This window comes from Aphelocoma coerulescens, chromosome 8 (genome assembly GCF_041296385.1).
Source record: "Aphelocoma coerulescens isolate FSJ_1873_10779 chromosome 8, UR_Acoe_1.0, whole genome shotgun sequence".
Lineage (NCBI taxonomy): Eukaryota > Metazoa > Chordata > Aves > Passeriformes > Corvidae > Aphelocoma > Aphelocoma coerulescens.
Window position 1 is genome coordinate 33052127 of NC_091022.1, and position 26757 is coordinate 33078883.

General features: G+C 44.7%; 2 protein-coding genes across 8 annotated transcripts; one reads left to right on the forward strand and one right to left on the reverse strand.

Moving 5' to 3' along the window:
• Nucleotides 1–588: 588 nt before the first annotated feature.
• On the reverse strand, nt 589–8824 carry CRYZ (crystallin zeta). 3 transcript variants are annotated; one of them, XM_069023707.1, is made up of 9 exons: nt 8766–8824; nt 8013–8137; nt 7522–7674; nt 6121–6284; nt 5459–5510; nt 4149–4298; nt 3651–3752; nt 3372–3467; nt 589–3110 (listed from the first exon to the last, which is right to left on the reverse strand). In XM_069023707.1, exons 2-9 carry the CDS (start codon nt 8121–8123, stop codon nt 2949–2951), a joined length of 990 nt encoding a protein of 329 aa, XP_068879808.1. In that variant the 5' UTR covers nt 8124–8137; nt 8766–8824; the 3' UTR covers nt 589–2948. The 3 variants fall into 3 exon arrangements, with proteins under 3 accessions (XP_068879808.1, XP_068879810.1, XP_068879809.1); XM_069023709.1 differs by lacking the exon at nt 8766–8824 and adding an exon at nt 8355–8511; XM_069023708.1 differs by lacking the exon at nt 8766–8824 and adding an exon at nt 8242–8321.
• A 45-nt stretch (nt 8825–8869) lies between these two features.
• Nucleotides 8870–17739, forward strand: TYW3 (tRNA-yW synthesizing protein 3 homolog). Of its 5 annotated transcripts, none has more exons than XM_069023710.1 (6): nt 8870–9114; nt 9665–9745; nt 12735–12902; nt 13590–13661; nt 13911–14044; nt 14216–17739. In XM_069023710.1, exons 1-6 carry the CDS (start codon nt 8911–8913, stop codon nt 14418–14420), a joined length of 864 nt encoding a protein of 287 aa, XP_068879811.1. In that variant the 5' UTR covers nt 8870–8910; the 3' UTR covers nt 14421–17739. The 5 variants fall into 5 exon arrangements, with proteins under 5 accessions (XP_068879811.1, XP_068879812.1, XP_068879813.1 ...); XM_069023711.1 differs by having other exon boundaries at nt 8872–9069; XM_069023712.1 differs by having other exon boundaries at nt 8873–9114; nt 12735–12833.
• The last annotated feature ends 9018 nt before the right edge of the window (nt 17740–26757 follow it).

Consider the following 26757-nt stretch of genomic DNA (forward strand, 5'->3'; position numbering starts at 1 on the left):
GAAAAAAGAAAAACAAAGGGGGGGTAAGAAAAGTTAAAAATAGAAGTATGGAGAAGGCATTTTCAAACAACACAGACCCAGGATATTAAAAACATAGCATGAGGTGACAATGCATTTCCAATATCAATCCTGATTTCCATCTCTCAGTCCAGACACCAGGAAGCACCAAAGTGTGCATGGCAATGGACACCTGATTTACTGAAATAAAGGAGATACAACCACCCTTCCGTGCTTGTTTTTCCCTTCTTCCTGCAGTTCTTGTGAGTCCCAGTTAAGTACAAACTCACAGGTAATGCTTCCAGGGTCCACAGAGCAACTGATCTGAGCAGAGATCCCTGCAGCAAGGAGGAGCAGGGACAACCTTCCCTCCTGATGCATCTGCTCCAAGTTAGACTTCATCATCCTCAAGTTTTCTGTGGCATGATCATCCACATGCAATATTGATCTGCCTTCTGTAAAGGTAGCAATTATTAAGAACATCAATATTCTCTTGATATTTTATCTTCCCAACCCTGTAATTAAAGTCTCAAACTACCTTATTGTATCATCCTGCAGCACAGGAAGAAGTCAGGAACAGACACAGGACAATTACAATAGAGAGGAGATGACACGTTTAATGACTAGAAAATGTAGGCAGCACAAATTATTTGGGGCACAATGAGATTAACCAAGAGCAGCTGCTTTTTAGAACAATTCCACTCTTTTCTGTTTCAGAAACACATAGAACAGCCATTTCCAGACCCTTGCATTGTACACAACTCCTCGCTTTGAACCCCAAACCTCTCCTGCAGATGCCAAAGTCGGCACAAACACAAGAGCCTGTTCGACCCTTCCAACCACCCATGGCAGCACCAAGCAGGCTGCCACTGGGAGCCACTGCCTCTGAAATCCCATCCAGTCAAATCTGGAGAAGATTCTCTACAAACTGATGGAATTATTCTGCCAAATTCAATGCTCTGTGACCCCCACTCTCTTCCTCCATCCTTTTCTGCACTGCCAAGGGGCAGCATGTCCCAAAAAGAGAGCCAAACCAAGGACTGTCCAGGTCTACACATTCTCTAGATGGGCGGCGTGCACAGATCAGACACACCGCAGTCCTACCTCAGTAGTTCCATTCACACTACTTCCAAAATTAAAAGAAATTCTTGCATTTAATACAATACATTGGAAACAGAAGAATAAACGTTATATGATATTCCCAACAAGTCAGTCCCACTCCTGCTGTGCCATTCTGCCAGGTCACCTGGCAGAGAGCAGCGGCAATGTGATAACACAGAACTGTTCTGACACCTTCTGGTGACAAACCCCATTACAATCACGGCCCTTAGGACAACAACGATGAGGACAGACCACACACTTGCTCTGAATTTCACCTCTAAACATCATCCACGATGCAGTGGCAGCACTAAGCAAGAAAGGAGCCACTGCAAACCATCAGCCTCTCGTTCATTCAGTAGACCCGTACTAAATTAAAACTGAATTCAAAATAATTTAATATTTAAACACCAACATAGAGAAAAGGTATATACTTTTATATGCACATCATCTCCACAATCACATTCATTATTAACCATTACTTTTAACCTCTGTTTAGCACTTTAAGAGATGTTTTACTTTCTCTAGCAGCATTGTCAAGAGGAATAGCAGGCTCCCAACACAGCACCACTGCTCAGGCTGCATTCTGCTTGAGTGAACAGGAACAGTCAGCACCTTTCACCTGGATAATCAGCTGACACACTACCTACACACATCACTTACACCAGGTGAATCGCTTAAATCTTCACATAAAAACACAGCTCCCTACTCCTGTGGGACATGCAACAAACAAGGAAACCAGCTTCATTCCCCTGGGGCAGCCTGGAGGGAGGAAGGACCCCACTGCACCTTGGTGGACAGAGTCCCTGCCTTCCCACAGCTGAGCTGGCCTCATCCTTCTCTCCCCAAGCAGCTTTCTAAAAGCCCTCACTGAAACACTAAACTGAAATTATTAAATCTAGAAACATTCCGTTGTCTTTCCTGGCAACGCCATCTGTTGTGCAAGGGCTTTAAGGTTTATGAGAACAAGACACAATTAAATGACCCAGTGTAATGGCAAAGTGACCCCACACTGACACCGGAACACAAGCCCTAGTGCTAAGGCTGTGCTCTGCCCACTTCAGGGGATGGAGCTCAGGAATTTCACAGGAATTCTTCATGCCACATAAGCCATGCAGTCTCTGCTCTCCATGTAGCCAGGGATCCAGGAGACTTTAATAAAGGTCATAGGAAGAACTGAAATCTTCACAGCCAGCCAGGAGTCAGCTGCTTCGGTCATGATCACCAGTTCCAAAGAGACAAATCCCAGCATGCAGCTCCAGAGTTACAGTCCCTATGGATGAGCCAAGACACAGTCACCTCACACCTAGAGGCAGGCACAGACAAGTAGAACTGCCTCTGCTCCAAAGAGTTGATGTTTGAGAGATTCTGCCCATCTTTTGAGCTGGAAAGTGAACTATTTTGTCAGTAAAAGCTTTTATTTCAAGTAAAATGTGACAAAATTTGAGTACAAATTTTGTGGGTAAAAGAATTTACAGTTCTAATTAACGCACATAGTGAGTTAATTAATTTTGTGTATCTGTAAAAAGCAGCTTCATTCTGTGTTACCTAGAGTGGCCTCACTCTACCTTCACACAGACCATGATACCAAACCCTACCATCCCCTGCAGCACAAAGCACACTAGCAGAGAAAGTGTATTATTTCCATATAAATCAAAAAAGCTACCAAAATTACTTTACAGTAAATGCAACCCTGCTCATTACAAAAAGAAAACATTAATTAATTCATCTAAGTGAGCATTTTCTGCTACTGTCAAACCTGATCAAAGGTATGTTTATAATATACATTCAGTGAACCACGTAGCAAAGGTGCAGTTAGAACACCTACAAAATAAATGGAAAAAGGTGCTCCTTTACAGAAGGAGCACCATCTTCCCTCGGGCACCACTGCTATAAATAATGTCTTCATGAGCCTTGGCTACTTTCTCCAGGGGATATTCCAAGCCCACAACGGGTTTCAGCCAGCCAGCTTCTATGCCATCAAGGACTGCTGTGGCACATTCATGCCTCTCCTCCTGCATGTAACAAACATAGCGTTTATGACAAGGTCTTTGCATTTTAGAATAGTATTGACAATTTATGCAAGGGTTAAACCAAATTCCACAACCTGAAAATATTTTATGATGTTCTGAGATTTAAGCAAGACATAAAGGAATGAACTAACAAGTTTGTTACAGTGAAATTATTCTTTCATTCCTACAAATAATTTTAACTGTAAATAGAAGGGTGATGGAACAAGCCAATAAAGCATACTTTAAAATAGAAATGTTTCTTACCTCAGTTGCAAGAAACAGACTCACTCCAATTATGCTGGACTCCTTGCTCATTGTGTCTCTTGGGTTTATCTCAATGCGTCCTCTGCAGCCCACAACCTGCCCAAAGGAGTCCAAAGCATTGAGTCAGAGCTGTTCAGTGTGATGCTGAACGCACAGAATCAGTGACATAAGCACCCACCATCACCTCCCTGCTCAGGGACACAAACACTCACTGTCACCCTCTGGACAAGAACACAAACATTCACTGCCACCCTCCCGGCCCAGGACACAAACACTCACCATCACCCTCCCTGTGCAGGACAGCAGCTGCAAGTCAGCATCCAGGTTGATATTAGACAGCATTTCTATGATTATATCGACTCCCCCTGGCCCTGTGCATGCCTGTACAGGACATAGGATGTTATTTTAGTGCTTGGGTACCACCATTTATTTTATACACTACAGAAAGTATCCATTCTACAGCTTATTATTTAAATTTTCAATACAGCCTTTGTGCTACAGCTGACAGCTAATGAGCTGAATTGTAGCACGTTTTGCTGTGCTAACTTATGATGTGATCCCACACTGGAATTTGCTGAATGTAAGAAGTTCTAAATGCGACTGCCTGTGAGGAAAGCTGGCTTTTCCAGACTGAGAAAGTTTTTCCTTGTGTTGAAATGAAAAAGGCAGGACACTATTGCTCCTACACAAATCTGCTTTAAAGTCTTCTGCAAACAACTATTCACATTTTGTTAAGAACAACACAACCTGCATTCCTGAGTCCTGCCACATGCCTACCTTAATTCTCTCAGTGTAATTAGGGTCTCTGTGATTAAAGGCTTGGTGAGCGCCGTTTCTCAGGATCACATTCATGCCCTCCTCAGTTCCTGCTGTACCCAGAACCTTCAAACCAAAAGCTCTGGCAATCTGACATGCTGCTAGTCCCACCTGAGAGGAGAAAAAAACAAAATAGAAAATTATTTTACCTTTGTCTTTCTTAGAACTTGAAATTTTAAATATTGTACCAGTGACTTCCCCATTTAAAAAGCTAGTCTGGTAATGGTTTTTTTAGCCAGTAATTTGGATCTTAAAGACAGCCAAATAGTCTTTAAAAAAGAAAATGTATTTACAGAGGCATGGTAAATTTTTGAGGTGTTTTTAATAGCTATCAGCATTTGATATACATTGATGTAGAGTGCCGTGTATCTGTCAAAGCTGGGCCATATATTTTTGATGCAAATCCGAGGAAATTCTTCTCTTCATGGAATCACCTGCTATTAATACCAGCATTATACATTGCAAAGACAACCTGCAGGCACAAATTTTATTCATACTACTTCTTTAGAAAGTAAATTCTCGGTGCCTCCTACCAGCTTTGCACTCCAGTAAGAACAGAAGCACTACATTTAGTTTATGAAAATTTAAAAAAAAGAGTTATGATGCTAAATGCCATTCTAGTATCTCAGAATAAGATATGAATTCATCTTTTTGTTGTCTAACAAATAATTACCGAAACCTGGCCTGTTCATAGCAGCTGTTTGGTGCATCGCCAGAAACTGAGCAATAAAGTGCAGTGTGGGAGATAAATTAAACTAGAATGTTGTGTGATAAAGATCTAAAATAAGTTTGTCATGAAAACCCAAAGAAAACTAGAAGTGCGATTTCATATAGTATTCAGTCGCAGATTTATATATTCCAGTACCTTTCCTTGTGTAGCTATCTGTTGGTTCATAGGTAAGAACAACCCAAAAATGCACAGTCGCCCTGCACCAGTGACTTATTCTCAGAGGACTGAGAACAACTCCTACATATTGAAAAAGTACAGCCTTCTGCTATCAATTATAAAACTTCCAGACCAACTACCACCTGCAGCAAACACCTGTTCAGTGTGTGACCCTCTGACTGGGCAGCTCACACCAGCACTCATGCAATCTCACAGCTATTGGGAATAACAGTGTTCTAAGCAAATGTATCCTAGAGTATCTGAAATAAAAACCCAATCTGCTAATCTACTGATACAAATATGACCATAACTCATATCCCAGTAAGAAGCAGATGCAAAGACAGAGAGCATTATTCTCTATTACTTGCCTCCTTGGAATACTTACCCCGCCACTAGCACCATGAACCAGCACACTTTCCCCTGCTTTGGCACAGCCTCTAAGTGAAGAACACAAGAAATATTGGCACTGTGATTGCAGTATGTACTGACTATGGGGTTGCAGACACTGACATCAAATCTCATTTTTCACACAGCATAGTTTCCAATTTATGTTCCAATTATATTCCAATTTATGGCTAAACAGATATTATTAGCCTTTCTGGGAGAATAAGGAGACAAAATAAATCCTGTGATTGATGTCTTGAAACAACATGCAGCCAGCGACAACCTGGTACTGAGCCTCAGTTCAGGACTTTCACCTGTCACAGGAAAGGAGTGGTTCTACTCCACAGCACCTGTGTGCTTACCAAGGAAATCAGAACTATTACTGGTTTTCTTCCCTGGCTAAAATACCAGTGAGTACTGAAAGGAAGTCACACATTTTATTCCATGAAGCCTTTCCAGGTATGTTCTCTCAAGAAAAAAGACTTAACAGGAAAACACAGTCTCATGCTTCTAGGTCACAATTATCTGAAAATTCCTTCAGTGTAACATTTTTAAACATGTCCCACTCATCAATCTCCCCATTTTACAGGACAGTGAAAAGATGGACTTCAGTATTTTAAATATAGAAGATTAATGTACACAAACATGGATTTGGTGCCTTACTTCTGGAAAAGGGCCCGGTAGGCAGTGAAGTAGGGCACTCCAATCGCTGCTCCCTGCCTGAAGTCCAGTTTGTCTGGCAAAGGAAAGACTCTGTTGGCTGCAGCAATTGCATACTCTGCATATCCTCCAGAAACTGTTTCAAGGGTGAAAACTCTGTCACCTTTCTAGAATGGAGGGAGAGAACACAGAGAAATCAATAATTTACCTTACATTTTCCTTAATAAACATTAAGAACCCATTTACAGAGTCTAGGCTATTGTTAACAGTTCTCCTATCAAAAATAACTAGTTATGTTTGTCACAGAAATTTTTATAAATGCTGATACATACCATCAATGCAACACAAACTGTATAATTTCTTATATTTAAATCTAAGTATCATAATTATAACCCCACCCTGCAGTGCAACACACAAACCTACTGCCTCATTAACATGAACCCTAATGAACTTGGATTGAAGTCAGGAATTCCATCCACAGATTCCAAGTGCAAAACCTCAAAAGCTTTTACAATCACAAAGGAAACATTTCTAAATTATTTAAATGTGGAAATATATATACTCTTAATATACCCTAAAACATCTCTCTCTCATTCAAGCCAAGAACATCACAATTGTCAGAGGAGGCAAAAAGTCACATAGCACATAGCAGATACAGCAAACTGCTGGTAGGAAAATATGAATACAGATCATTCTTCTTTCTTGATAACCCAATCTCTCAGGTCTCCCAAAATTGTTACATAAATTCAAAATCAGAAAATTCCAAGCCAATTTTAACTACAATTTTTATCTTTGTTTGGGACCAAACATCTAGTAATTTAAATGGGAGAACCGATTTAAAAACTAAATAGATGTCATAGATATGTTTTAGCAAATTGACATTTGCCTTCTCCTGTCTCAAGACTTTCCCACTGAGAACTTCAAGTAAAATTACTAGATGGGAGTAATAGAGTATTTGAACAGTTTTAGCAACAAATAACAGAATTTATGGAGCTTTAGAAGTAAGCAATTTCCATTTCCCAAATACTTTACAGAAAAAAATTCAGCTCTGCCTGAAATTACTACCCCCAGCAAGAAGCATCCAATCTCAAGTACTTCTGCATTGCCAGAAAAATAGCTCTAAATACCAACTTTTGTACACCAGATATCACTGCTTTAAGCAGACAGACTGCAGTGCCTCTTCTGAGATCTTTGAACTTCAGGAGGGCACAGCATTCCTCAAGTCCCACCAGCAGACTGGTTTGCCAATGGGATCCCACTGTGTGCTTTTACCAGTCCATGAAAGGGATTCCCCCCTTGAATAGATTACATTATTCTAAGGAACAAAACCAGGTACAGTAGCACAGCAATCAGCCAAAGAGGACACATTAAACAACACTGAATTACAGCCCAGTGTGTAAATACCTTGAATGCAGTCACATGTTCCCCAACACTTTCGACCACCCCAGCCACATCCGAGCCAGGAGTGTAGGGTAAAGCCGGTTTCCTGGCATAAGTCCCAGAACGAATGTATGTCTCGACAGGATTTACCCCACAGGCATGGACTTTAATTAATACCTAAAAGAAAAGACGTTTCTTAAGCAATAACTAAAAAGATTTAGCTCTTGAATTCACAGCACGGCATTGTAGCACTTTTACTGAACTCTCAAACAGCCTCTGTGACAACCCAGTGTCAAACTGAAGCTAATTTCAGGAAAATCTTGGTGTGGAATATATGACCCATCAAAGAGTAAAGAGCCCACATTTGTTAAGCATGATATCTCAAGTAGTGTCAACACACTGATCAAAACTCACGTACTCTAGGTGGAGTGTTCTGGGGTGTATTCCTCATACTGTCCTGCAGGCACCTGTTAACATTCATTATCGCTATATCCCTTCACAGAGCTCACATATACCTGGTTTTCTTTTGGAACAGGAACTAACACATCTGACTGGAGTTTAAGCACTTCAGGGCCACCAAATTCAAACACTCGGACCGCCCTCATCACACTCCTGGTGGCTGCCATGGCGACCAGAGAATCTGGGAAAAAAAAACCATTGTGATCCCTGGTAGCTGTTCAGGTCACGGGGAGCCTGAGCCACCAGGACATGCCCTGCGGACACCGCCTGGAACACGGCACACACCGCGGGGCCGAAGTGCGGGTCGATCTTGTGATAAGGAGCCGAACCAGAGGGAGGGGAGGGAGCCGGGGCAACGGAAGGCCCCGAGGTGCCCTGGGCTTCCCCGCTCGGAGCACCTTCCGGGATCCTGGGCACGAGGAGGACGGGAAACACAGCCAGGGACTCGTGGCCAGCGGGGCTACTGCCGGGTAAGAAGCGCCCGGCCGCAGCCGTCACGACGCGGCCCCGACACGACGAGCCTCGGTGGGCGCGCCCCGTGATCCGCTCGAGCCGCCAGGCCCCGCCCACGAACTCAGCCCGCGTCCCGGAAGCGCTCCTTGCGATCAGGCCCCGCCCCTTTGAGCCGCCCCAGTGGCCGTCGCCGCCTGAGGACTGGCCGTGTCTGCCGTGGCTGTGGAGTCCGGCACAGGCAGCGCAGAGCTGCCGCCTTGCCTTGCCTTGCCTTCCCTTCCCTTCCCTTGCCTTGCCTTCCCGTCCCGTCCCGTCCCCCCGGGGGAGCGCCGAGAAGCTCCGTACCCCCCGCCTACCTGCGGAGCGCCGCGGCCCCCGCGGCGGAGGGCGGAGGTGGACCCGGGCGGGGCCGTGCTCCGCCCCGCCGTGCCCCGCCCCGCCCCGCCCCGCCGCTCGGCAGCGCGCGGAGGTTTGGCCCTCGTGGATCGCCGTCCGCCGGCGATGGCGGCGTTCGCGCGGCGCAAGGCGCAGCGGCTCGCGCGGCCCGATTCTAGCCGGAAGCGCGCGCTAGACGCCCGCGCCGCGGGGCTCGTACGGCTCCTGAACGCTCGCGAGCGGTTCTGCACCACGAGCTCGTGCGACGGGAGGGTCGTCCTGGCGGTGGGTCCGGGACCCCGGATGGGGGCCGGGATGGGCGTCCTGGCGGTGGGTCCGGGACCCCGGGATGGGGGCCGGGATGGGCGTCCTGGCGGTGGGTCCGGGACCCCGGGATGGGGGCCGGGATGGGCGTCCTGGCGGTGGGTCCGGGACCCCGGGATGGGGGCCGGGATGGGCGTCCTGGCGGTGGGTCCGGGATCCCGGGATGGGGGCCGGGATGGGCGTCCTGGCGGTGGGTCCGGGATCCCGGGATGGGGGCCGGGATGGGCGTCCTGGGGGATGGTTGCCGGGGTGCCGGGATGGGGGTCCCGCCACTCCCGCGGATTTTGCTGTCACGGGGCTGCGGTTCCGGAGCTCCCGCTGTTCCCGATGCTTCCTTGGCCATAGCCCAGTTCTTGAGTGAGTTGCTGAGACTCCAGCCCGCTGCTGCCGGAGCTCAGCCGGACTGAGCGCACGGGCGGGCACAGATCAGTCGCGGTGTGAATGGATTCTTGGTTCAAGGTGACGCTCTTTATTTTCAAGGACCGGTTTTGTAGCAGCACCAGATCAAACCTCATCGACCTGCGGAGCCATTTTAATGGTTTCTGTCCATCACTAGGACACGGACGGCACGGGGATCCAGAAGAAGAACTGCACGTGGCTCCTGGTAACGCATGACCCGTGTGTCAAAGGCGATGTGGTAAGGGCACAATGTAATACAGCTTTTATATTTATTTATTGAAATGTTCCTGGTATCATGCAAAACACATCATGTGAAAGGATTTTTATTCCTGCTACTGAGATGAATTGATACTCTACTCTCAAAATTAACTTTTCTTTAGATGTGTTGCTTAATAAATTCTTCAGACCCGTTTTGAAGAGAATGCTTTTACGCTCAATATCAAATTCTCTGCATAGTTATAATTTCAGCTGATATAATTGCACCAGAAACTTAAATAATTTCTTACTGTCTGGAGTCATTTTTAAAACTCTTGATTTAAAAAAAGCCTTGAGCCTGGCTTGCTGTGCTAGCAGACAGACACCTGAAAGTGGGGTAGCAGGGAATCTCTTATACTGCATTGTTAATTTAGTAACATTAAATCCCCTGAAATTAAAAGCATCTATAGTGCGATGTTTTTCATTTTTAGTGTGCTTTCAAAATAATCTACTCTTTGCGTATATTGCTTTGTCCCACAGAAGAAGCAGTTGCAAGGTCAACATTTTCTCACTCAATTCATAGTTCACTTTACCATACATATACATTCTCACACATGCACAAAAGTCTCCTCTGGAATATTTGTTTTCATTAGTATTTGTTCCAGCAAAGCAAAGCTTGCTGAAATTTTCATCAGAAAATTTCAGACCAAGAAGGATGCAGTAGGGTGTTGTTAACTCATGCAAGACGAAATATACTGATTTTTCCTGTTCCCTTTAACAGGTAGATGGGATTTTTTTTAAATGCATGAATTGCAAGTGCAAAAAAATCTTTGTTAAATTTTTAAACTGCTGTAACTTACGATAAAGCTTTGCTAGTATTTGCAGTATTCAGGAAATGAGAAGGGAAGTCAGGATCCTGTGTGCTCTGTGTTGTGCTTTTCAGCTTCCTGTGTAACTTCAACCATACAAACACAGGATGTTTTCTTTGTAATTGATTATTTTCCCTTTATGCTCCCACTGCTAGGAGAAAAACCTCGTGTATTGCACTTGATCACCAGTCCAGCGTATCTTATGAGTGAGGTGTTATCTCCACCTAATAGAAAATTGCTTTCAGTATTAGATTGAGTTAGCAGGAAATTAATTATTTAGCTTCAGTAAGACAATTAAAAAACTGTTACTGACAGTATTTTTTTCATTAATAAGCTTTTTGAGGACTCAGGTGAGACAGGTTCCCAGCAGGGTTAACACATGTGGATGATTTCAGTCAGAGTGATGTTCATAACTGGTTGTGTCCTTGATGAAAGGCTGCCTCAGGGTATGTGCTGGATTCCTGAGCCTTCCCAGAGACACACAAACCCCTTGGAATACCCTTCCTGATCCCCCAGGGTGGGTCGCAGCTCATGTGTGCTCTGGCACAGCACCTGCCGAATTCAGCTCCACAGCATGTGCCAGCTGAGGGGTAGAGCAGGACAGTGTGGCTCAGAGGTGGGGAAGTGTCTGGAAGGGGTCACAGAAACACACCTGAGAAGGAAACACATGTCTGTGGCCAGCCCCAGTGTGGCTGCTGCCTGTGTGTGTCCCTGCTGCCAGGGGGGCCAGGGAGCACATGGTGTCCTCATGCTCAGAGCTGGGGGACACTGTGAGCCCCGGGCATGCTAGACAGGGCAGCACTGGGTCAGCACAGCCCGTTCTCTGACCCAGGGGAACCCTAAATAAGTCAGCTCAGGTGTTCCGGTACAACACTGCATTGTGCCACATCAGCACTCCTGTTCCTCACCAGTTGAGGTTCCCTGGGAATGTTTTATATCTGTCGCACACAGTGCAGACCTAGCCAGACAGAAAGCCTGCTTCTAGCTGGGAACAGGAACACTGACAGGGGAGATGCTGCATAAATGCAACTAAATACTTCTCAGTAAAGGAGAGACCTTTACCGCTGTGTAAAAGAAAGACCAGAGTGTTACTTTGGCAGTTTTATGTTATCATGTATTAAAAAAGCCTTTGAATTTTATTATTTCCTGAAGATTTTATTGTCTATTTTTATCCTACGAGAAGGATGAGAAGGGCTAGACAAAACAACAGAGTATGGAAAAACAGCTGAAATTTAAGAAGTTATCACAGCAAAATTTTTAGTGCTGTGAATTAAGCAGATGAAGGCAAACAAGAAGGGGGGCAAATAGTGCTTATGACAAAACAGTCATACAATGAGATAAGTAGTGTAACTGCCTCAAAGTGACCTTTCTGAATGGAAGAAAGTATTCCCAGCCCTTAAGGTTTCTCTTTTTGAAGATAGCACCGAAAAGCAGATAAACTGTCCTCATAAGCTGTGCACGATGTCAGACAGCTATCTGCACACTCACAGATCCAGGAAAAACTGCCACTACCATCTCAGTGTTCTGGCAGAAGTGATGGGTCTGAAAGGGATTGCTTCAAATTTTATAATTATAGTTACTTCTGTTTTTCTTGTCTTGTGGGTTTACGCCTCTGATTTCAACCTCTGAATTTATAACTCTCATATAGTAGGCTATGCATTGGTATTTAAACAAGGACTAAAGTATGGTCAAGTATGTTAGGGTGTGGATTTAATCTGCTGAACCACAGGAAGTTTTCTGAAGTTGAGGGATGTACTTCAGCAACTAAATGCCTTTGATTCTAAAAAACAGTTTAAGGAAAAAAACAAACCTCAAATTTCACCTGATTGAAGCAGAACAATAATCATCCCTCGCTGGACTTACAGTGTCACTTGGTTTGGATGTATGAAGGAAAAACAGGGAAGGATGAAACACAGTTTTTAATGTCTGTCTTGCCATAAATTTTTATCAAACCCAGTTTAGCAAACAGAATCGGAAATCCACATCATGAGCAAAGAAAACTCAAGAGCAATTGATCAAACCTGGCTGCTTGGGACTTGTTTGCTCCATTTTTTATGTGTATTTCACACATAGACTAGCTCCTTTTGGGGTTTTTGGGGTTTTTTTTTGCAATAACAGTGCGTACTTACAGTGGTAATATAAATATTTTGGTGTATTTTCCAGATGACAGCACTAGAGAAAGCCACTGGTGATGTTGTGTTCAAGTTTGAACCATTTGTTCTTCATGTGCTGTGTCAGGAACTGCAGGATGCACAGATGCTGGTAAAATGTCAAGTACAAAATGTGGCGTTGTTCTGTTACAATCCTGCCTGTAAAAGTATTGGCTCCTGGGTAAGCAGTTGCACTTAGAAACAGTCCCAGGTGTGCTGTGTGTTTAATAATTAGGGTAGTAAAGTAAGCTGATGAAAAAACACAGCTTTAAAGGTGGTGAGGATTTTACTGTACTTAGAAAGGAAAATTACTTGCCTGCAATTCAGCATTCGATCTGAAGCAGACTGCCCTGTGAAACACTACCTAAGGGGCCTGGGCTGCTCTCACTGGCTGAAAGGGATGGATTTTAGATGTTACCAGCCATGAATTGAATTATGCCTTTGCCTTCTGCTTTTCCAGCATGACTGCAGAGAGCAATGAATGCAGTGCTGGGCTTGTTTCATCATTAGTGCAGAAGAGCTGAGGAGCTCACTGCAGAGTGCAGCTGCACTCATAGCTATAAACGTGTGGCACGACTGTCTGTGAAGTTCCAGCTCATTGGGATAAAATAGTTCAGTGCCTGGAGAGATGTTACATCCCTTTTGCACTGATGGATTCAGACAACCAGGATCCACCGTGGGTCTTTGAAAACCACCCACAATTTGTGGGTTTGATCTTAAAAAATGTTTTACTGTAATAAATCTGCGTAGATAGTTTTGAGTAAGTTTTTTGCAAAACTGAGATTGTATGTTGCATCGCAACCCATCCATAAATATTTTTTGCTGTGGAACTGTACAAGACCTGTTTAAGCTTTTATTTTTTCTGCAGCATTCAGTGGCTGTTGATTCTGGGTTCAGGAACTCTGGTATTACAGTTGGCAGAGGAGGAAAAATTACAATGGTAAGGACTCTGCTACTTTAAAGAGTCTCATTGTTAACCTTGATTTTTGTATGAGCCAAAACCTGACTGGTGCTTAACAGCTGTCACAGGGTGTGCTATAGCAAAGAAATAGCTGGCTGCTTTAGGTGACAGCAACCTAACTAATCGTATGGATAAGCAGGTTTTTTGCTATAATGAACTCTGTACATTATTTAAATAACCTTCATAAACTAAGAAGCTTCAGTCCAGGTAAATCGTGTGTGTTTTCAGGCTGTACGGAGCACTCACTGCTTAGAAGTTCCATTGAGCCACAAAGGGAGATTGATGGTCTCTGAAGAATATATTGAATTTCTGGTACATGTAGCCAATCAGAAAATGGAAGAAAACATAAGGAGGATTGACAGGTTTGTAAGAATACACCAGTCCTGTTTGTGACATCTAATTTTTCTTCAGTATCAGTTAGTAACCACTTTTCTCCCCTTGCATGTTTTGATTACATTCTAAAAGCAGTTTCTCAGTCTGCAGATCCTGAGCAAATCTATAAAAATAGTAACTACAGAATTGTTTCTGTCTAGATTCCACAAAGGCTTGGAGTTGGCTCTGGAAGCTGCTGTCCCTGCAGACACCTTGTTTCCCGAGGGGCCAGAGAAGAGCCACTCTGTGTACGTGCACAGAAGAAAGAGACGGACTGCTCAGGAACAGGCCAATCTCAGTGGAGAGCTAAAACCCCAGGATGATACTGAAAGCAGTCTTGATCTGTTTGCTGAAATCATGATATAGACTAAGACATTTGAAAGCAAATGGCAAACTGAAAAATTATTTTAATGCTCTTTTTAAGAGATTTATGTCCTCCTGTGCTCCAAGTAGCAATATTCTCATGGACATTGACCAGAATAAAGGTAATTAACAGAATAGCAAGCAGGTGTAGCTACAGGACACCGAGAACAGAGCCGTAGAATGTTCTGGGATTTTTTTAACTGTACTCTTGAATTAACAAAGTGGTACTCCATCAGTTACCCCAGAAATAACTGGTTTGCTGCAGCCTTTTGCTGTGTTCTCTGTGGCAGCATTTCACTTCCAACTTCCTGGGTTTTGCAGAGCAGAGAAATCTCAAATTTGAGTTTTTATTCCTGCGGATTGTTATTCCCTGGAGGACCTCTGTAGACCAGCATGCACCAACACAGCTAGACCTTCCCAACAGCACAGGGCTGGCTGTTAGTCACTTGCAGAGCATACCTAGAGAAGAGGTTAGGACAGAACAGCAGGAGTTGGGTACTTCTCTGTGCCAGTCTCAGCTGGGCACATCCAGATCTCTCCTGGCTGCTGCACCAGCAGCTGCTGTTTCCCTTCTCTTTGCTGTGTTTTGGGCTCCAGCCTCACTGTTGTTTGTGTGCTCCAATTCCCATGCAACTGGTCACTCAGTGCCATTCTTCCTTGCCCCTGTAGACATCTCTGTGTTCCAGTGCCCATTTTTCTCACACACCCCTCACGCTCTGCAGCCAGCACCCTGCTCTGCTCCGGCTGCCAGCACAAAGTCATCTCAAGGGCTGAGCTGGGCTGTGAACCACCTGACTAATAGCTGTTAAATACAAACAGTGCAGCACTGTGTGCATTCCTCGTTATGCAAAGGCAACTCCATGCTTATGCATTTTTCAGAAAAATGCTGGTTTTAAACCTTAGCAACAATGAATTCCAAACTGCAGGTTTCTCCTTCAGGGAGGGGAAGAGGTGCTGGGGACAAATATTGAAGACTGAAGACCATCCAGTTGTGAGACAGCCAATACATGAGGTGGAAATTCCACAGAAACCTTCCAAAGTAGCACTGTGTGCACTGGTCAGACCTTGTGTGCATTGGGCGGACCAGCTAAAGTATGACTCAGTGTGGGGGCATAATTTCTAGCAGTGCAGAGCTATTGGCCAGGAGCTATGTGAACAAAACTGGAGTCCCACAGCCCATGGGGCAGCAGGCAGGTGGTGGGAGCAGCCACGGGTCCCACAGCAGGGCAAGGCACAGCAGCTCCTCAGGTGTGGGGACATGGCTTCTGCCACAAGCATTCCTGGAGCCTTGTCGGGATGGGGGCTTGTGTCAGACCTTTGCAGTCACCATTTTTCACAGACCTTCCTCCACCTGGGCTGAACTGAAATCCCAGGGCTTCTTCCATCAACAAAAAGCGACATCTGCCTCCATGCAGAGGGTCCTGCCCAGCCTGCTGCCTCAGCAAAGCCCTGGGAAGCCCCTGTTGCTATCCCTACTGCTGGGAGTCCCACTATTCCTGCAGATCCCTCCTCACCACCTGGAGGGCAGGTCTTGCACACAGAGGAGGTAGTTGTTGCTTGTGGATTTCAGGAAGTTCGTTCAGAATAGTCTGAACCCTCATTTGCATGTGACATTTCTTAAAACATCTGTTGCTGGTCTGTTGGACATGGCTCAAGGGACTGACGACACCAGCACCGACCACAAGTGGTGCCCAGACACTAACAGCCCAGATCCTCACAGTGTGTAAAAGCACGACAGTGTTTACATTCTGAGAAATACAGTTTGTCAGAAACTGATGTGTGATATGATCCCACATTCCTCTGAACAATAATACAAAATTCAGGAAGACTTTCTGGCATCTTAACACAAAAATGTTACCCTAACTGTTGGCATCTTGTTACTTTATTCCCATCATCTCCAATGGTTGAAGACTGTTGGGGGCCTCATACTAAAAAAAACTAAACAAGACCCTACAACAAGAAAAATAAACAGAGAAAGATCAGGGAAACATGTTACTTCAGTGCTTAAAATGTAGAACAGTTTTTGCAAGGTTTTTCTGAGGTTTTTTTTGTACCCCATCCAAGGCTGCAGAGGGTGATGCTGAGGTGGTTTCACCACCTTACCGTTCTGGGAAGAGGCAGAGCCCCAGTGATGCCTTCCTCCATGCACCACTGCACTTACACTGGGGGATCACCACACCTTGCCCCAGGCTCACCCAAGTTCTACTAGGTCGTTTTGAAGTGAATTTTGTCAAGCTGTGTTTCATTTCCAGCTGCTGTATGCAATTGTGTTGGGCAGTAAGTGTGCAGAGCACAGGCAGCCATTGGGCAGAGCATCCACAGGCAGCTGGAGGCAGCACCCCTGAAAGGGGATTCTTGGGGTTGTGGGTGAAGGGAAATTCACCAATAAGCAGCAAGACTCCTAAAACTGTCGAATCTTTACCATTTGTAACAGTGCTTAAGCAGTTAATTAACCTAAAAGGTATTTTTATACTTGCTCTCTCTGTGTTAATTTTTTTTAAATTACAATTTTGCTCCCTGTGCACTCAGTTGTTTCAGGGGAGGCAGATGGGTTCATTCACTCCAGGAACTGATTGTCATTTCTCACCCCATAGCATTTTGCAGCCACACCAGGAAACTGCTCAAATCAATGCTGCAGCATTCCCAGCTGGTTGTGCCACAGGTTCCGAGCCAGTTGTGCTCCCCAGCACATCCATGCACTTGGGCACAAAGTCACTTGACAGATTCACTGGGATAATTCTGTACATGCAAATCACAGATGTCAGGAGCACAAGTATTTGCTTGAAATAGCTTCTTCCTCTGAAATTCAGGTACTTAAACTGGTTTACAAGAGCAGGGCGGTGACAGCTACAGAGTGCAGTGAAAATCAGTGTTTTCACATGGGGTTAAACCTCTCCAGACTGGGGCAGTTTTGCAGCTCTTAGCCTCCACTCCTGCCAGGGCTTCACTTGATTTTAACCAAGTCTCAATTTAACTTGAATTTAATCAGTCTCAAGTTTTTTGAATTTAACATATTAAATGTGTCGTGCACTGGAGGCTTTTGCAGCTCTTCAATAATTTGGGTTACTGAAAATACACAATTACTTTGCAATATCTTGTCAATTCAATTTTACATAGTGGGACATTATGGGAAATGTTTTTTCACTTCTGATCTACCCATAGTTGAAACTACCCCAGTGGAACATGCTGGGGTGTTTTGTGAGAGAACCTTTGAAAAGTAATTTGAGTCTTTAAAAAATTGCATAAATGCTTACGTTTCCTGAGCTGCTGACTTCACTTCTTCACACCAAGAGAAAATAAAGCCTGTAAGAATTGTTGTCAAGTGTGCCGTGCTGGCAGTGGTGTGACAGCAGGCAGCTGCCTGGGATCAAGGTCAAAGAATTCTTAGATTTTTTTTTTTTTTTTTTCCTCAGAGAGTGACACCCAAATTCCATACAGGGATCACATGAAAGATTTTTTGCTGCTTTCTGGATGCAGTTTATTTATGGTACCTGAGCAGATACACTATTTTGGTGAATTTTATACTGGAGAGAAAAAGCTTGTTTACTTTTTCTGCAGGATCCCGACAAAAGAGAAATATTTCTCTCAAAATGAGGCTTTATAGTAATCATAATTGCGATTTTTCCAGAGTAATTCTGACAGCTCAGACCCCGGTTGTTGGGTGCTTGGCCCAGCTGGCAGAGGACGCCTGCTCTTCCCCAGCCCGCACCGCCCGGCTCTGCCCGAGCCCGCACCCGTCGGTGGGCGCGATGCTGCGCGGGCAAAGACCCGCTGTTCTCGGGATATGCTCGGCGCATCCCCTCGGTGCGCAGGTGACACCTTCCCTCTGTCTCGGGGACTCGGGCAGAGGTGGAAAGTATCGCCACGACCCGCGCTAACAGCGGGTGAAGATTCCTACAGGCACCGCAGTTCGCTCCGTGTGTAACAGAACAGGATTTTTCCTTCTCTAAATAAGCACCTACTAAGTTCTGTTTTATCGGTTTTTAGCACTGCACAGGGAGCGTAGCTCTCCGCGCCTGCCCTGCTCCGCCGGTCCCTCCTTGGCTTCATGCCCCGGTGGGTGCCTGGCGGCAGCGGGACCGAGGGGGATCGGGACCCGGCGCGGGGGTCGAGGCTCAGCGTGGGCACCGAGCGGCGGAACCGAACGAGCGGCTGAGCCCCGCGGCCGCCGGTGCCGCTCCCCGCGCCGGTGAGCTCGCCCGGTGTCCGTGCGGGGAGAAATCAGCAGGAGCCATTTAAGCTCCCGAAATACCGAACAGCTGGCAAGGAAAAACCTGCTTTTCTTGGGAAGATCAGTAATTCTCTGCTAATGGAGATATAAATGGTCCCATTGCTTCCCAGCTGCCAGTCCCCGACAGATTCTGTATCCGTATTACATGGGCAGCACTGCTCTCTTATCATATGCTCATTTAAATTTTTGCATAACGTTGCTAGCAAAAATCAAGGAATACTTACAGGTGAAATGCACCCAGAGCTTATGCATATAATCCACTTTTTTATTTTATTTTGCGACCCTTAATGCCTTATTTCAGAGTTTTTTTTTGCTTGCACTGAGCCTGAGCCTTGTTTTGTTTTCTCTCACTGGAAACACTCACCTTGAAAATACTGCAGAGAGTGATGGGAAAGTTAAATCTAGCAAGATTTTACTTAGAGCTCTGTGCAGGGTCTGCTTGTTCTTCCTGTAACATATTCACCTCATAGTGACATACAGGACCCAGGGACACACTAGTTTTGGAAACACGCAGGAATGCTGTGGGTAGTTCTATATGGGATCAGAATTTGACCAAAAATGTGCAATATTAAAAATGACCATTTTCCCTTCATTTCTATTACCTAGATATGAAAGTTCAAATTCAAGAATGTGTTTTCACATCCACAGCACTCTGGGGTAATATTAAATGAACTCTGTTTAATAAAACACATTCCAAGTTGCTATTTTGATTGAAGCATTATAGTTGTCTTCCTATAAGTAGTTCCGATTTCACTGGGTCATTGAAAATTTTTGAATCAGTCTCTTTTCCAATCATATTTAAAATACAGACATAAATAACTGTGACACAGATCCCTTCAGAGCACAAACCAGGAGTAAGGGACTCAGTGCTGCACAGACAGTACTGCAGTTACCTCTCATGATAGGAAGGAAATTTTGTCATTCTCCAAACACTCTGATCGTACCTTTCATAAAACATTTCACATTCATCCAGGGAGACAATGGCATCCCATTTTGTCCTTGAATCATTGAAATAAGAAGTATTTTGATCACAAATGTCTGCTACTATCAAAACACCATCATGATTTCCACAGGATTAGAATAGATAACCCAGGTGAAGCTGTGCACAGGTCTCCCCCTGCACAGGTCCCCCCTGGTTCTTTTTTTCTGCATCGAGTTTTATCTGTTTTTAAACACTGTCATTGAGAACAGCAGCACCAAAGAAAGTCCCTAGTTCTGTCCAGGGCAGCTGTGGCACTCACAGGTGATGGCTGGAAGGAAAATTGTCCAAGTCTTCTGTTTCGATGATTTCTCCCTAGAAAACCCTAGAATCATAGAATTGCTTTGGTTGGAATAACCTCTAAGATCAACTCTGATGTGTATGTGAAAATCACAACAGACTTACAGAAGACTTGTTGGAAAAAATATTCACATAAATACTGAAATATTTACAGATGCAGTTCTCCCTGCTTGAACCAGGAAAACAAATGCAATAAATGCAGCTCAGGTACCAGGGTTCCAGACCTGGTACTTCCCATCAGGTTAAACTATGGGTTAAATGGTTAATGTCTTCCGCCTACTCCAGACAGTCCAGGCAGGACTGGGACAGCAGAGCACCAGCTCCATCCAACTGGGTGGCCCACGGCTGGAGGAGGCCAAGGGCCAGGGTGGCTCCATTGAGGTGTCGGGTGGGCAGCAGACTCTTGCTGCACCAGCACCCCAAAATCACCCATCTGCCTGCATGGGTGGTCCTCATCCTTTCCTTTGAGAAGTTCCTAATGCAGAAGGTTTCCCACTCCAGTGAACTCATGCAGGAGCCCCTGGGTTGGGAACAATGTCTCTGCTCAGTGCAGCTGCTGATCCCTGCATGAATCTCTGGGCACTGTACAGTAGCAAAGGGACAAGCCATTTCACCTCTCTGTGCTTCATGTAAACTTCTACATGTCAGAGTCCCACGGTCAGAGGATCCCTCTGGACTTTTCTTTCTTACATATTTTCACTGTACATCACTTCCCTTCCAGTATGAGATCAAAGAGAAAAGGGGTGGTGGAAGCAGGAGAGCAGTAGCAGGAAAAAAATATCTGACAAACAGCAACAGCTCCCCAACACCCCTTTAAAGTAATGACGATTTACCAAATGGTTGGGAAGTTGTTATAATTCCTTTTCCAAATTATTACTCGCCCTTTAGATTAGAAATGAGGCCAGGGTTAGCAATCAGCCATAAATGGTAGGATTTCTGAAGTAGAAGCACTTGTCTGATTGTGAAGTGGAGGCCATTATTGCCTTGATTGAGTCTTTTTTTTTTCTGGTTTTTTTTTTTTTTTTTTAAGCTTGCTTGATTTGTGGCTGAGAGCACACATTCACCACAGTACTGGGAGCAATCAGAGCCTTCCCTGCTCTTTTTTGCTCAGCGATTTAGGGTCCACTACTTTGGCACAGCTGCCACCTTTTAGCCTCCATCAAGCAGAGATATTTTTAAGTGAACTGCATTTTGTGTTTGTCTTTTATCCTCCCATTGCCTTCCTCATGCTTTTTCTTTTCTTCGTTTTTTCTTTTTTTTTTTTTCTTTTCTTTTTTTTTTTTTGGAGGGGATGGTGGTGCATTAACGCCACCAGTGCATGTCTGTGAAAATATTGTGTGAACTTCAGTTCCAAGTATGAAGTTGAAAGAAGGCAGCTGAAGCTGGCTGGTTGTCATCTGACTCCATGTATATATCAGATCTGCAATTACATGAGAAATAGGGTTGAAGTAATTTGCTCAAGGACTGAAGTAAGCCAGAAGCACTGGTGGGTGTTTGGGTGCTGGAGTTGAGTTTAGTTTGCCTAAAACTCAGATTTCAGCCAAGAATTTGTATTTATACCATTTATTTCCAGAAATTATCTGTTTTGCTAGCATATTGTATTTTAGAGCTCCTCCCAAGCTATCTCTAGAGGTGTGAAGCACAGCTGAGGGGGCTGGTGCCTGGCAGACCCCAGGGTTCACAGTGGCTCCCAGCCCATACCTGGTGGCAGCCAGTGAAGCCAGTGAAGAAAAGGCAGCAGACCCACACCAGGGCCACCCTGCTCCAGCCCAACCATAGAACCCACCAGCACTTTGGGCTCAGGAACACATCAGCACATCTGCAGGAAGCCACAGGCATTGACCTCATTCATTTAATTGCTGTTGCTCTGAAATAGCTGAATTTTGCCTCATAGTCCATTTGCAGGGAGGAACTCTATGTCAGCTAACCCAGTAAAACACACTTCCATTGGCCATTGGCACATCCCTACAATCACGGTGAATGGAAATGCACCAAATCCCCAATTACAATGGTGTGATAGGCCCTGGGAGCACAGACGCCAGGTTGTGGCATGTAATGCCATGTAAATTGATGTAACAAATACCATGTAATGTGATGTGATGTATTGTGATGCAGTGTGATGTGATGCTGCCTTAGAAGGCTAGTGCTGGTGACTGTGTGCAAAAACAGGCAGTGGAAAAATAGCAGAACTAATACTTCCTGGTGCTGGAAACTGCAGCAGAACAGGTATTTAGTGCAGGTCTGTAACCCACCTTTTTCTCAGACATGTTTTCCAAAGTGTAAATTTGGAGGGTCTAGTGCATCAAGAACATCAGCCACACCAGCAGTTCGTCTCCCAAGCCAATTAGGAAGCTGGTGTGAATAAGGTAATGGGAGACTCTCAAAGAGATATTACTGTAGAAAAGGGAAGAATCTATTTCATCATTAACCAGGAAAACCCCACTTTAGGCAGACTCAGGGGGAATGCACAGTGAAGCCAAAATGCAATGACAGATGCTATTTGTTTTATTAAACCTGTATTTGTGGTATATTCAGAGCAACTACATTCACTGTTCTCTGAAGCTGGTGCCAGGACATGGGGCAGAGAGATGCGACCAGTGTTCAGAAACAAACAGGAGAACCAGCTCTGGAAAAGGGGGCATGGCCTACCAGTGATGACAAAAGGCACATTTTCGCTCTGACATCACAAGCAATTAAGAAACCATCCATAAATCCAGGACACAGACTCAGAAAATGTGCTGCACTGTATTTACATTTTTAATAAGCACAAAGAGTCCAAAGCAACTGCACGGGGCTGTTGTGCAAAGCTGTGGCAGGGCAAAGACAGAAGAGAGCCTTTGGCTTTAATTCATCATTTATGCTGGCTGTTACTAACATCACTGTCCATCTGAGAAACATTTTATTCCCATTGATCCCAGTGCTGCGAGCCAAACCATCCACCTACTTTCCTTCTACTTAGACAAATGTGCCTCATTGCACTTGTCCATTCAAGCAGCTCACCTGACATGTAACAGGAGCATTTGCATAATTAATTACCTCTATTCTGAGGTGCCCCAGTTTCTAGGCAGGATGGAGCGAGGAGTTTGACCTCATCCTCATGCCCACACTTACTGTGAGGTGTTTGTGCCCACAAAGCTGACGGAGCAATTGGGCCCCACAGGACCTCTGGGAATGGAGAGCCAGACCCCATGCAGCTCATCACCTCCACGGGTGAGAGCTCAGGAAACTGGCAATGACCTCTGACTATACACTACCAGCTCTGTAAATTGTGCTAATGCAGCCATTACAACCAGGCCAATAGAACTGAAGAGACAAAGATACAAAACGATACAAAATGTGACCCAGAAGGATTGTCCTTTTCCATCTCTCCTGTCTGAGCTAAGGGAAAGTAAAGCAAATTTGGTGTGACAAAAGTCACACAAGAGCAATCCAAACATTGAAATGTAGCCAGCAACTGCCCTTTTGCCTGCACCATCCCACTATCTTCCCAACCTATGTCTCATACCCTTTCATCTCCTCAGCCACTCTGGGGTCAGTATTCAGTGCTTTGCCCACGTGTGTATTTTTTCTCTCCCCATGCAACTTATCTCCTCAGTTGGTCTGGCTCAGTTTCAGCAAGTCTCTGATGGAATTAGCTGGTTTATTTGTAAGTAAATCTTAAAGATCTTAAGGAATTATGTTGGCCACCCTAAGTAAGTCCATATATGACCCCATAATGTTGCTTGCCACAGAAAACCTGCTTCAGGATGGATTAGGCTTGGCCTGAGGAAAAATCAGATCCAAAGAGCCAGATAAAAGAAAATAGACAAACATTTAAGAGACTTAATCATGTGGGGTATCATAAGGGTCCACAGAGAGAAATAGAGTGAAATTTCTATCTTCCAAAAAACACAGTTTTCACTTATCTGCCCTTTTTCCCCTGGTGGAAAGGCCAGCAAGGGGATGAGACAATGTTTGGGAAGAGACACATTCCTCCCAGCACGTGCTGGAGCCTGGCACATGGCTGGAATTTCCCCTCACTGGCCCCATCCAAGTGTGGCTTCAGAGGAATGTGTTCTGGGTGGGACACAGAAGAAATTGCTCCAACAGGTTATGTCTCTTTCTAAGAACAGCCCATTTGGAGCCAGAGAGGGGATGGGTGACAAAACCATCCCAGAGGGGAAACAGGGGCAGAGAGCAGCAATGGTCACAGGGCCAGCTTGCCCCTGATTTTGCAACGTTCCTGCAGGGTGTATCTGCTCATCTGACAAGAACCTTCCATCAACCAAAAAAATGTTATATTTTGAACAATCCTTAGTTAACGTTTCAGCCCACTTGAAATCTTGGGGTAGATGCTGTGGTTATTTGTCTGGAACAACTATCTAGTCTTTTTCCAGAGATTTTTTTTCTAAATTTATCTTCCAGGAGAGGTTCTGTTAAAAACAAACACTGAAAAATGTTGGCCAGTTGCTGTTGCCCATCAGACCACTCAGAGATCTCTCCAGTTGTATTTGGTCAGCTCTGAGGATTTTGCCAGTGGGGTGACTTGTCAGATCAACATATCTTGTGTGTTGGCTAGTTTTATGAATTGAAGGGTGTTGCTCTGCAAGGACGATGGGATCAAAAGGAAATGGTCCCTTTTCCACATGTACCCCTTTTCCGAGATCATACCCCTCCTTTTCCTTACATCAAGTTGCTGTGGTTCCAGTCACCACAGTGGGCTGGTCGGCCGAGGACATGCAAAATTCTCTTGGTCGGCCATGAGGTCCAGCATCAGGAAGGAATGTATGTCTCACTTCCTCCGTGCAGCCTGAAGCTGAGCACATTCAGAGTGCAGTGGTTCAGAGCTGTCATTTAACATTATCAGCTACGTCTACTGTACGCCCCGGCAGCCCCCCAAAGCAGAGACTGTGCTGCAGGGTGGTAGCCTGTCACCAGTGGTTCGAGGGAGAGGGATAACCATCTTGGTACAAACTTGACATCTATAAATTGATTACATAAGTGGGCAGTGGTGGTCCTTTCAAGTATGCTCCTTTTGTTTCAGCTTTACAGTAAAATTACCAGCAGCAGTTTACAATTAAGGGAAATAATAATAACTGTATATGCTTTCATCTACACATACAATTACAATAAACTGCTTGCTTTAATAGGATTGTGAAAAATCTATGTTTGACCCCTACAAAAAAGTAAACATTCTTGTTCTGGATACTATATCATTATCACAACAAAGGAAAACTCCTGAAATCTGATGATTTAAACATCTGGAGAATGTTAATCACTTCAAAATGACGGATGTTTTTTATTTCAGCTTTTGACAGACACACTCCTTTCATAGATAGATGATTATTTACATAAATTACATCACCAATGGGAAAAAAAAATCCAGAATAACTTCAAAGGATAAAGACCTTAATTAAAAGGAGGTTTTTACATTTCTTCTGTTGTAGAACACAGAAGAAATACAAGCATTTGCAAAGGGAAAGTGTAACGCCACCATTTTAAACGTTATGCAGTTTGGCTGTAGGCATTTTCCCTCCGTGCATGGGCTATGGGGGTGCACTTTGGAGGGGGCTGAGGTGCAGTAACATCACCGCAAGAGTGGTCCACACTGCTCCTGCCCCAGGGAACAGGGTATGTTGTGAGATGGGCAGGGGGCCTAGGAGCAGCTCAACTTCTCAAGTGTCTCTGCAAAGGCTCTACAAAGGTTTTGATGCCCTTCTGACCAGTGCCTGCAGCATCCACTGCTCTCTTACCACCAATTCCATACAATATAAAGCCACTGACTTCAGCAGAACTACTCCCCACTGACTCAGATATTTTTCGGTTCACATGTATAAGTAAAATAAATGATGTCAAATTTATAACAAATACCTAATGTGTTCTGTATAACATAACATAACATGTTGTATATAACATAATGTGTTCTATTATAACATACAGATCTACACAGAACAGCACCAAGGTATTCATCAAGAGTAGGATTATGGGATCTCCATCCAATCCTTCAGTCCTGTGCCTCAATGTCACTCATCAGGAAACAAATTCAGCATCCTCCCCCCTGCCATTGTGAATGATGAGGACAGTGTCAGCTGCAAGCTTTCAGCTTCCAGCTACTTGTAAGACAACAGTTTCAAAGAAGGTTACAGGAATGAGTAGGAGGAACATGCAGGAAAATCGCACCGTGTGACATCTGCAGAGACCCTCGAGCACTTTGGGTACAGCTGAGTAATGCTGCGTTTAATACCAGGAGTCTGAAAGACCACTGCACACATCCATGTAAAGCCAAAAGGATTACTGTGCTGATCCAATTCACAGTCACTGCTCCAGCTGAATTCCTTAGACTCCAGAATGGCTGGAATTGGCCACACTGCAGCATGACCCTGATGGAGAGCCGCTGGGCTGTGGGGGGCTGTGCCCCTCAGTGCCGGCACAGGCGGAGTCACACTGCCCAACGCTGTCAGCCAGACCCATCGCAATTTAGCTGATCCGCTACAATTTCCTCCTACACGCTGAGCTGATCTGCATGCTGACCTTAGCCAATTTGTCTTCTTTCTGGCAGAAATGTCATCCAAAAGGAAGTTATTAAGTCAAGGAGGTAATTCTGCAAGAGCAGACCACTGTATAAACAGAACTTGACCCAGGGTAATTTATTTCTGGTCCTGCACAAAGGTACGATCAATACATTTCAGGATCTAAATATGCCAGTGAAGGCAAAAACGTAAGAATTTTAGACAATATTTGTGAGGAATTTTCTCTAGTACTAAAAACTGAGAAACAAGTGTAAAATAGCCTTTAGAATCTGAAGAGATTTGGTATCTATATTTAGGAGGATAAACATCTGCAGACAGTAC

Excerpts from the sequence above, each read along its gene's own strand:
- TYW3 (XM_069023710.1), top strand. The coding sequence starts at position 8,911 with ATGGCGGCGTTCGCGCGGCGCAAGGCGCAGCGGCTCGCGCGGCCCGAT. Across the intron at positions 9,115-9,664 it reads CCGGGATGGGCGTCCTGGCG|GACACGGACGGCACGGGGAT; the intron begins GTGGGTCCGGGA and ends GTCCATCACTAG. Across the intron at positions 9,746-12,734 it reads CGTGTGTCAAAGGCGATGTG|ATGACAGCACTAGAGAAAGC; the intron begins GTAAGGGCACAA and ends TGTATTTTCCAG.
- CRYZ (XM_069023707.1), bottom strand. The coding sequence starts at position 8,123 with ATGGCAGCCACCAGGAGTGTGATGAGGGCGGTCCGAGTGTTTGAATTT. Across the intron at positions 3,468-3,650 it reads CCTGCACAGGGAGGGTGATG|GTTGTGGGCTGCAGAGGACG; the intron begins GTGAGTGTTTGT and ends TCCTTTGGGCAG. Across the intron at positions 3,111-3,371 it reads GTCTGTTTCTTGCAACTGAG|GAGGAGAGGCATGAATGTGC; the intron begins GTAAGAAACATT and ends TGTTACATGCAG.